This window comes from Apaloderma vittatum, unplaced genomic scaffold (genome assembly GCF_000703405.1).
Source record: "Apaloderma vittatum isolate BGI_N311 unplaced genomic scaffold, ASM70340v1 scaffold18978, whole genome shotgun sequence".
Classification (NCBI taxonomy): domain Eukaryota; kingdom Metazoa; phylum Chordata; class Aves; order Trogoniformes; family Trogonidae; genus Apaloderma; species Apaloderma vittatum.
The window spans coordinates 18,830-29,454 of record NW_009730413.1 but is presented as its reverse complement, the minus strand read 5'-3'; the positions used below and the strand labels follow the sequence as shown (position 1 = coordinate 29,454).

Genomic DNA, 10,625 nt, shown 5'->3' with positions numbered 1-10,625 from the left:
GCAGCAGTAATACTGCACATATTTAAGCCCCTTCCCACCTTGTTGGGGTGGCCTTGGTCTCCTCACACCCAGCCTCCTGCTCCTTTCTTTCTCTAAATCCTACCTGTATCACCTCTCTTCTGCCCCAACTCTGCTCTGTCTCCTGCCTGCCTGAGTTTCTCGTGGATGAATTCAAAAAACACAATGGGCTGGTCCCTGCGTGTGCTCTCAGTGGATGTGAACACACCAGGATAATTATCAGCATGTCGGATCAGAGAAAAATCATATTTTAATTGTGTAATTACAGCAATTTAAAAGCCCTCAGGCCTTAAACACCTCTGCTTGCTGTCAGCTGGCAAACCATGAGTCTTTCATGACAATTAGCATACCTTGCATGAAATATTTAGCAACCTAAAAAGATGAAGTTTCAAATATATTCTTTTGAGTTTGTAAGTCATATTGGTCATTGGAAAGCTATTTCCACCCACTCAAATAACGTTGCCCTCTGAAAAAGCCTGCAGCTTGTCTGCACCATCGGCTTCCCTGGGCACCCCAGCAGCGAGTCTCAGGTTTCCAGGGAAGGAGGGGACTTGGAAAAAATCTGGGGAACTCTTTGTGTGCTTCATGGCAGAGCAACATGGGAACCAGGAGCAACAAGTTGCCATTGGGACGGGCTTCAGGCACCTACCCTGAACTGGCCGCCATTGCCATCATCGAGCTCCAGGATATAACCTTCCACCTGCACCGTCGACAAGGGGGGCTGCTTCCAGGAGAGGGTGGCACTGTTGTTGTGGGTGCAACACTCCTCCAGCTGCAGGATCGGGGGCGCCGGCACTGGGGAGGAAACTAAACACAAATTAGTGTAACCCTGGCTGCTAGCACCACAGAGGAGGAGCCGGGCAGGAGTGGGGAGAGCACACACGTCTCAGCTGGAGCATGGAGGGATGCACAAGGGATGTAACTGTGGGCTCGCAGGGGTGAGGTGGAAGGAAGCAGAAAGGCTGGTCCTCCAAACAACCTCTGCCAAATTCCTTCGCTCTACAGCCTGGTGAAGCGCAGATTTCCCAGAGCCTTTCTGCTTTATTCTTGTTTTCTGATGTATTTTGGGGAAGTATGGCAATGCAACAATATACCTGGGCTCTTCGCAGCCGGTCCCAAACTTGGGACACCCTCCCACACGCTCTGCAGAGTTGGCTGCAGCCAAGGGCCTGGCCTTATCTACAGCCCAGCAGCAAGGGCTGCTCTGGTTTTCCATCAGATGAATTCACTGCAACAAAACAAGCAGTGCCGGAGCAGAGACGAGCCTTGGAACCTGCAGAACAGGGAGCATCTGATCTTTTTTGCCATGGCTGAGACCATCTTAAAACCAGATGCAACCACACAAACTGCGAGACTTGGTGATGTCAGCGTTTTTTTTTCTGTTCAGACTGCTGGATTTGGGCACCTGCTTCTGCTCTGAAAAGCTGGAAAGGGGACGTCCACTCCCACATTCCATCCGCTCGCCAGGGACAACCTCCCCAAACCTCCTTTCAGCCGAGCTGCTCGTCCTCCGTCCTCATCCTCACCGCTCAAAGCCTGACAAGATCCAGCAAAAAAAGAGCAAAAAAAGACATGGAGAATCCAGACAAGGTGTGGAGGAGCCACAGATGCCTGGGAAAAAAAATACAGGCTTGCTGGCAAAGGTTCACTATTCACCACTTCCCTCTTCAACTACTCCACCTCCTGGGTCAGATCCTCGGAACCATCAGGCTGAGGGCCTAGAGAAAGGAAGTGGAGAAAGCACTCACACTAGAGCTAATACAGCAATGGATGTGGGATGTCCTGTATTTATTCACACAGAATCACAGATTGTTAGGAGTTGGAAGGGACCTCGAAAGATCACCTACTCCAACCCCCTGGCCAAAGCAGGATCACCTAGATGAGGCTGTTCACCCCTGCTGTTTTTTCAAGACCTCTGGTGTTGCCCTGCCTCCCCTGGTACTTCTACACATCTTTGGGATCCAAATCCAACCTTCTGGAAAGTCAAATGCAAAAACTTATTTCCACACTGAGAGTGAAAAAAGAACAGCCTCTGTCAGCTCTACTCTGCTTCCACAAAGAAGGGCAGGCAGTTAAACTAGCAGCAGATTTGCTCTATTAAGAGCAAATTAAAAATAACCCTCTGGGCTAAATTGAAAGGAGGGCAGGAAAACGCTGACGTCTCCACAACTGGTGTGTAAGCAAAATCCATCCCTCTCTGCGTTTTGGCTCCCAAAAACTGTTACTGAGTCTGGAAATCCAGCTGTGATGGCAAGGAAGAGCCATGCCAGACCTGTGGCTGGTGGCCTTTCCTCCAGGCAGCTCATTTGCACCAGCTGAAGGTACAGGTCTACGTTTGATGTCCTCCTGAGCTTCCCTGCACAGCCTGTTTGCATCTTCTGTCAGCTTCCCTGGGCTTGCCAAGTCACAGATTGCTCACAGGCTGCAGCAGGTTCTCCACTTCCCACAAAGCGATGCAAATGAAGCAGCTCTCCGTGGTATGGCAGGGCGAGCACAGAGGGAATGGAAATGAAAACTGAGGTGAAGGTCTAAAGCAAAGGGGAGAAGAGGGGAGGGAGGAAAGACCGCTGAGCTACATGGCTCGGCTCTTTGTGCCTTTGTGTTTGGAGGGACACCATGGCGGCCAGTGAGCTCGCCAGCCCAGCTGCTGCTCAGCACTGAGGAAGTGTGTGTGTGTGAGCAGAGGTTTAGGAAGTGCCTTGTGCCACTCCCGAGACCCTGGTCCCAATCTGCAGAGTGCTTTCTGGTGCACTGCCAGGCAAAACCAGGCTCCTGGCACCTTGTTCTGGCACACAGCTAGCCAGGGATCTGAGAGAAGGAGGCAGATGGCTGGCCCATGGGTGCAAAATCCACGGAGGCAAGAATAATTCTGAGTCTACTGTTTTCAGTCTTGCTGGGAGAAGGTGAGAAACTCTCCTCTCCTGCCCCTTTCCCGTGATGGGTTGCATGGGAGCACTTGGCATGAGCAGAGATGGGCTTTTGAAATGTGCTGGAAATATTCTTACCTTTCATCTGCACAAAGTCGAGCTGATGGATAGACTGCAGCAGAGGGGCGTTGTCAAGGTTCAGGTCGAAGTCTGTGGTCATCCGGGGTGTGAGCGTCCCTTTTCCCCACTGGTCTTCGGTTAAGTGCACTCTCCTGATGAGAGCGTCGGAGATCTGGGGGCAAGGAGCAGTCCTCAGCTACCAAGGGCTGTGCCTTGTTCCTTCCCTGCTCTCCTCCTTCCCTGGGCCTCCCAGGCTGCCACTTCTGCCTCTGACTGCCAAAAGCTGGGACATCATAGGTGGTTTCTAGCATTGCCCTTTGCCGCAGGCTCAGATTGGCCGGGGGGCCACAAGAGCTTCGGGGATTATTTTAAAGGCAGGGTCTAGGACCAAAGGGACCAGCCCAGGAATGAAGGGTGGGACACAGTTCTCAAGTGCTCTATGTCCATCTCTCACTGGAGAGCCACGAGACAGCACGTTGCCATCACTGCTCCAGAGACACGGCACTGTCTGCTGCAACCCTGTGTTCCTCTGGTCAGACTAAGAACCATAGAATATCAGGTTGGATGATCCTCAAGGATCATCTAGTCCAACCCTTTAAGGTAGAAAATACAGTTTAAATGAAATGGCCCAGCACCCTGTCAAGCTGAGCCTTCAAACTGTCTAAAGTTGAGGAATCCATTATTTTCCTTGGAAGACTATTCCAATGCCTAATTGCTCGCATGGTGAAGAAATGTCCCTGGCCCGGTTCTGCTTCTGTCCTGCTGCGAACCTGGAGGTGATAAGAGGCTAGCCTTTGATTTTATGGCTGGAAAAGCTGGAGACATCGATCCTTGGTGTAACTCCCTTGACTCTGCTGCATTACCCCAGGTCCTCTGGCTGTGCAATGCCTTTCCTGCTCCCCTTGCAGCCCAGGCGTGACCAGTTCCCCACCACCAACCTGCAGGAAGCCGCTGGGGTCGTTCTCCTTGATGACCTCCAAGCAGTACTCCATCAGGCCCGTGGTCTGGCGCAGCTTGACTGTGCAGTGAGAAATCTGGTCTCGCACCACCTGCAATAGGATGAGGAGAGCACTGTGGCTCAGAGAGTTCTGGGAGATGAGGGAACAAACGGGCTTCTGTGCCGCGTGGGTGCAGGGTCAGGGCAATGTGAAGGGAGGAAAAGACTCAAGGGAATGAAAAACAGCAGCACCAGCCAGGACTCCTACACCAAATTCCAGATCCTTGAAAACCTGGAAAACAACAGCAACCTCAAAATCATTAACTCACATAATTGTTCCAAGCAGTAGGGCAGTTCCATGCTCTGTCTGTACGACAGCTTCCAAGTGACAGCTTATGAAACCCATGCAAAGCAAAAATCTACCTCCACAGGCACACAGCCGCTGCTGCGGCAGCTTCCGTCGGGCAGGGGAAGCTGCACCCAAACACACTCTGGGTGAGGAGCGAGCCTGGTATTTTAGCATTTCCAAGAGGAATGAACGCATCGTCTCCCCCAGCTTCACCTCTGACTAACGATCTGTTTGAGATGCTCATGGGAGACCCTGCTGCAGAATTGCCTCATTTTCTTCACAGGCTGCAGCAGGAGTCTGGGGAGGAGCTCAGACAGAGAGGTGTGCCAGGGAGAGGAGACAAATCCTAAATCCTGCTCGGGGCTCCCTACAGTACACGAAGCTCTGCCTGGGCTGCCTACTAAAGCATGTTTTCTTGCACTCCTGGATGGTTCCCCCAGGAGAATGTGTTTTAGTACCCCAGCAGAGAAGGACAAGCAAGCATGTGGTGTGGCTGGAGCCTTCAGGCTCTGCTGACCTTCCCTGAAACACAATGGGGAGGACGGTGTTCAGGCTCTGATACCACGAAGATGTATTTGAAGGTTGGCTGGTCCCTCACGCTGAATGTCCGCAGAAGAAGCCGGTGCAGGTGTGCAGCCGGCGTCAGTGGGATTTCTGTCACAGGAGATTGGCAGGGAGGCTCGGGAAGAGAGATTTTACATGTTAAAGGAATGTGCTCATGGCTGATAATGAAAAAAAAATATTACTTTTTCTTGAAGAGCTTTAAAGCTGTGTAAACGTCTCCACTGGGACCGAACAAAGCCAGGCAGCTCTGGAGACCATAGCTAGTCAGGATGCTGCAGACAGTAAAGATGAGCCTCACATCAGCATCTGCAGCTGCTGTGTCATGGAAAGAGCTGCAATAAGCGGTGATTAACATTTCTGAAAGCACAGTTGTGTGCTCAAAACCACAGTCAGTGAATCCCAGCGCTGTGTGCCCACCACTCCACAGGCACAGGGGGCTTGAATGACCAGCCCGGGCTGAGGAGCACTTTCTCCTGTGAGCATCCCTATGGCCTGAGGGATGGGGACGTGAAATGAAGCCTCCCGCGGTGAATGAACCAGCAATCACATCATGTGTTGTTTAATTATAATTTAATCACCTCTACTTAATCACCTAACAGGAAGAATTACCGGTGTTGCAGCTTGGGACAAGGTATCTCCTGTGAAATTTCATGAAGCACCTTCCTAGTAGGCTCCTAATTTTTAGGAAGCAGCCCCTTATTGTTGCCTTTAGTAAATTCCAGTCTGATGTTCCCCAGCCTGTGGCAGAGGGAAACCATCAGCAGAAGTTAAGCTGACTAGTTTCTCCGTAACACTTCCGATATCATACACTGACCTTTTGGGGTGACCATTGAGAGGAGCTGTTGTGGTTTTCTAACAGTGGCTCCCACATTATTAAAATAAAAAGGAAGCCTGGGCGTTGGGGAGGGTGCTGGGAGCCAGTGCACTCTGTGTGCAGGGTGGAGGAGGCAGCAGGGGGAGCTCCCATATTGCTCCTCTGGACCAATACGTGTGTACGGAAGCTTGCAGAGATGCTGGAACGGGGCGAGGGAGCAGCAGGATGGGCACACACTGGGTTTGGCCTCAAATGTTGGCATTAGAGGGAAGAGTTCGCTCAGTGCTAGTTTCTAACATTCGAGTGCACTGGGATGGCTCTGCCAGGATGGAGCTGAGGCACCAGCCAGTCCTGGAGGACTGGACTCCTACATCGACCTTTTCTGAAAGTGTGGGCAAGCCCCTGGACTTCTTTTCTCAGTGGGGATGGTCAGTCCTTTGGGGTGAGATCCAGAAGATGTGGCAGGGGTGAAAAGCCTTGCAGGAACCTGCAGCCCCTGCTGTGCAACACAAAGCAGCCCCTTGCCTTCATTTGATCTCTTCTGCCTTGAAAGAAGGTGTTGGGGTGTTGTTCTGCTCTTGCGGGAGTCGTTGGCCGTGTGGATGTTGGGTCTTGGCTGCAGACCAAGGTGTGACACTGAGTTTGAGACAAACCCAGCCTGAGGGCTCTAAATTTTCTGTAAGAGCATCTCCTGACTGCACTGACCGAGCCAGGGGAAAACTTTGCATTCCCTGCCTGCCGGGCTGCAGATGGACAAGTGGGGAATCCCTCATCTGAACGCCCAGAGAAGCTGCCTCCTTCTTTCACGTGAGACCTGTCTCCGGGGAAATGCACACGCCGCCAGGAAGACGGCAAAGCTGGGATTGGTAAAACAACCTTATTTTCTTTGCAGCTTAAATCTCTGTCTGGTTTGCCCAGGATAATGAATTTGTGAGCCTCTCCCTGCCTGAGTTGATGCTTTCCAAGTATTACCAGCAGAACTGCCATCTGCTACTGCCGGCCAGACACGAGCCTCCAAGAAACAGCATTTTCTGGACTAGGACAAGGCACAGTGTCCCACAAGAGCCTGGGACAGGCAGCTGGCTCCCCTGACGCCCACGTGGCCAAGAGGCCAGGTGAAGCATCTTCCATCTGGTGCCGGTGTGAGAATTGTGAGGTTTGCTGGCCCAGAACGCGAGGAGGGAGCTGGGGCAGGGAGATGCCAGCCCTGGTTTTGCCCCTCTCCCCTGCACGCTCCCCAGCAGCCGGGTGAGGTGAGGGCAGCACCGGGCAGCTCCAGGCTGAGTAATTACTGAGCTTCTTGGCAGATTATCCCTGCTAATCAAGGTCTGGTTGGCAGTGGAAGTGCTTGCTGCAGGCTGCCACTGAGGCTATGTAAATCTTTATGCAAGTGGACATACCAAGATATGAGAAATTCCATTTAAACATTAAGTAAAAACTTATTTTTCCCCCACAAAAGTAGTCAAAGACCAGAACAGAGAGGCTGTGGAGCCTCCAGCCTTGGAGACATTCAAAATCCAAAGAGAGGCAGCCCAGGGCAGCCTGCTAATGTGCTGAGAAACTGCACCCAAAGCAGCAGCTGCACCTTTAGCTCCAGCAATCCTGCCCTTCTGTAACTCTGTGATCCCCTTCGGAGCTCCAACACCCATTCAGCTGGAAAACTAGAGCATGAAGCAGTGGTTTAATCACTGCATCTGCACAGCAGGCAAGCCAGCAGTGGAAATCCATATTCCCCTCGCCAGACGAGGGATTTTCGGTCGCAATCTAGTGGGGTTTTGTGCTTTACAGCTGCTGTGCTCAACGAGAGAAATCGGACACAGACAGGAACGGCGAGACTTCATGAATCGCTTTGATTAGGGAAATGAAAGGTTTTGAAAATAAGATGTAAACATCTCCCACACCTTTGAAGGGATGGTCTAAACTCAGTTGGGTCAGTGAAGCCCACAAGTTTTCCACATGGCCTTAAGCATCCTGTGGTTTTCCTCACACATCAGGTATTTCCACTCCCTGGGATACGTCAGCTCCCTGTGACCCCAGTGTCCCCACGTGTTGCCTGATCTAGTCGAGATGTGGCGTCCCTGGTGACAGGGAGGCTGGATTAAAATGATCTCTAAGGTCCCTTCCAGCTTAGGCCATCCTATGATTATGATTATGATTATGAAGAGTGTTTTGATGAAGAGAGCTGAGAGCAAAATTTGGAAGTTTGTGCAAGCAAATGAGGCTGTGTTGGGCTGAGGGGCAAGATGCAGGAGGCCTCAGAAAGCGTGCAGAACTCACCAGATTGCCAGGAAAACCAGGCTGCCGTGAATTCTGCACAGAGGCAGGCAGGTTACAAACCTCTCCTGAAACTACATGGGTGAGACATCTCGCTGAACGGTGGCATCTCCTAGGAAAGGGCCAATGGCCCAGCTGCCGAGCGGATTTGGAAAGCTCCACACATTTAATTTGTGGTCGTTATTATCAAAGGCTTTTTTTCCCTTTAGGTGCCAAAAGTGGCAACAGCCACAACCTGGCTGCTAATTACAGCCTATAAAAAGGACTTTTGCTGTGCACTCACAGCACTTCACTGCTACCTTAAAATAGGAAATTTATTTCAAGGGCTTTTCTTTCCCGTAAGATGACATTAACTATAATTTACATTTTAATACAGCTCCTAGAAGGCAACGACATCGTCACTTTTCTCTACTTTAACATCTCCCTCACCTTCTCCTTTTTTTAGTACCTGGCTAGACAACCGGTTTTCAAGGCACTCAGCCTCACCTGAACCTCAGCAACTCAGTGCCTGGGATGAATCCTGCCAGGGATATCCCATGGAGGACATGGAGCCTCCTCACCTCAGGTAGGGGCACACCTAGGGTGGCCAAGGCACAGTCACCTGCATGGTTGTGGGGGTGGAGGGTGATGTTATGTGCTGCAGATGGAAAAACCCTGGATGGAAAAATCCCTGGGTCAAATCCCAACGGCTCAATTGCACTGAATCCCACCGTCACGCGTCCTCCAAGCAGAGCATTTCCAGGTGGATGTTTCCATGGTGACTTGCCTCTTGATATCGGGAGAGGAGGCTCAGCCTGGAGCCAGGAAAAGCAGAGCTGCTGCATTCACCACCCCGCGTGATGCCGGCAGCAGGAGGCTTGCACAGCCCCTTCTCAGCCCTGCTTGATCCACCGATGAGCGTGGGAAGGCGCGATACGGAGACCTGGTCTGCAGAGCCACTGGAGAACACGGCACGTGGACAGATGCTGTGGGGGCAAGCTTGATCCAGCTCTTCAGCAGAACAAGTGAAAAGCTTGAGGGACATCAGAAAACCAGAGGCATTCAGGGAGCCTGCTCACAGCTCTGCAGAGCTCCTCGTCCTCAGCACCCAGCTCCTGGCACTGATGCCCCTCCCGAGGTGCTCCGACATCATGGCAGGGGGAAAAGAGTTCAGAGTGTGGACAGATTTGTAAGAGAAAGTAGTGATCTGTTATCTGCATCCTCCTGATTAGCTTATCTGAGCTGTGTGTCCTGTCTAGTGTTTCCACACAAAAATAGCATGGTACAGGAAACCAAACCTGTGCTGCTGTCCTGTTTCTCATCCTTCCACATCAGTCCTGATATCAAGTGATCTAATCCAATGAGGGACACCAAATTCCCTTGGGCTTCCTGCAAAATCCTGACTGTAACTCCTAAAGAAGGGTCACAGGCCAGCACTTCATCTCCGGAGATCCAGTGCTATGGACAGGAGCCCTTGATGAGCATTTCCTATATAATCAGCTCCCCTGGCAAATGTTGACAACTGCTGTTTGCCTGCAAGGGTTCTGCAGCCAAACCTTCATGGAGAAATTACAGAGCAAAGACAACGACTTGAAGGCCAGAAGAAGGCCTGAACAGTCTACCACGTTGCTAGGAGCTTAAAGGAGCTGCAGGTAGAGCTCAATCCGTGTGTGCTGCGGAGTAAGGAGAGATTTCTTTCTGGGGCAACACTGCAGAGAAGCCTTTATGTCCCCTGCTCAAACTGGCCCATGCAAAAGGCATCTTCCCTTGGCAAAGACCACACTGGTCCTTTGAAAACCACTTGAGCCCAGTGGTCCTCCAGATGTTTGGTTTTTTTTAAAGCCTGGGTTCTTAATGTGAATCCAAGCATAAATGGATGCTGTAGAAAGGCAGGAAAATGTCCCTCCGTTCCCTCTCAAACCTCTCCCTGCACTGGAGTAATCAGTGTTGGCCCACAGGCAAACCTGGATCTGTGCCTGCCTCCAGGAAATATGTGTCAAGTCAAAGTAGGTCAGTCGTAAAGCCAAGCCGAACTCCGGGCGCCGCATGGGAATGGGAACTTGGGCTCTCCGGTGAAACGCTCCTGTGGCACCGTGCCAGCCGTCAAGCTCGGTCCCTTCGTGCCTCTCCTCCACACTGTGCCGTGACAGCCAACCATGATGGCCAACCTCCCAGCAGGCAGGAGGGGCAGCCCACAGAGAGACAGGCTGCAGGCAGGGTGCTGAGGCTCCATCCTGGCTGCTGGAATAAAGAGTGTGGATCTGAAAGGGCTCTTGGGTGGCAGAGCGGTCATTCTATCTGCTCATCTCAGCTGAGATGATCTGGGGACACAGCAGCATCAAGTGGACATGCAGGCCAGGCCAGGATGCTCTGGGCTGGTCTCCTGTGGGAAGGAGTGAAGCTATTGCCACAGTATAAAAAAGACATTGAAGTGCTGGAACGCGTCCAGAGAAGAGCAACGAAGCTGGAGGGGTCTAGAGAACATGTGTTATGAAGAGCAGCTGAAGGAACTGGGGTTGTTCAGCCTGGAGAAGAGGTGGCTGAGGGGAGTTCTCATCGCTCTCTACATCTACCTGAAAGGAGGCTGTAGTGAGATGGGTGTTGGTCTCTTCTCCCAAGTTACTAATGATAAGACATGAGGAAATGGCCTCAAGTTGCACCAGGGGAAGTTTAGATGAGATATTAGGAAAAATGTCTTTACTG

The 10,625-nt window shown here is 51.6% G+C and overlaps 1 protein-coding gene across 1 annotated transcript in view; it reads right to left on the bottom strand.

Moving 5' to 3' along the window:
- Positions 1-10,625, bottom strand: part of TRIM9 (tripartite motif containing 9) — a gene marked incomplete at both ends in the record, with an annotated part of 27,730 nt that overhangs the window by 13,658 nt on the left and 3,447 nt on the right. The window contains 3 exons of the mRNA XM_009874807.1: positions 668-825; positions 3,024-3,177; positions 3,944-4,054. Coding sequence (XP_009873109.1) covers positions 668-825; positions 3,024-3,177; positions 3,944-4,054 — 423 coding nt within the window. The remainder of the gene's footprint in view (positions 1-667; positions 826-3,023; positions 3,178-3,943; positions 4,055-10,625) is intronic.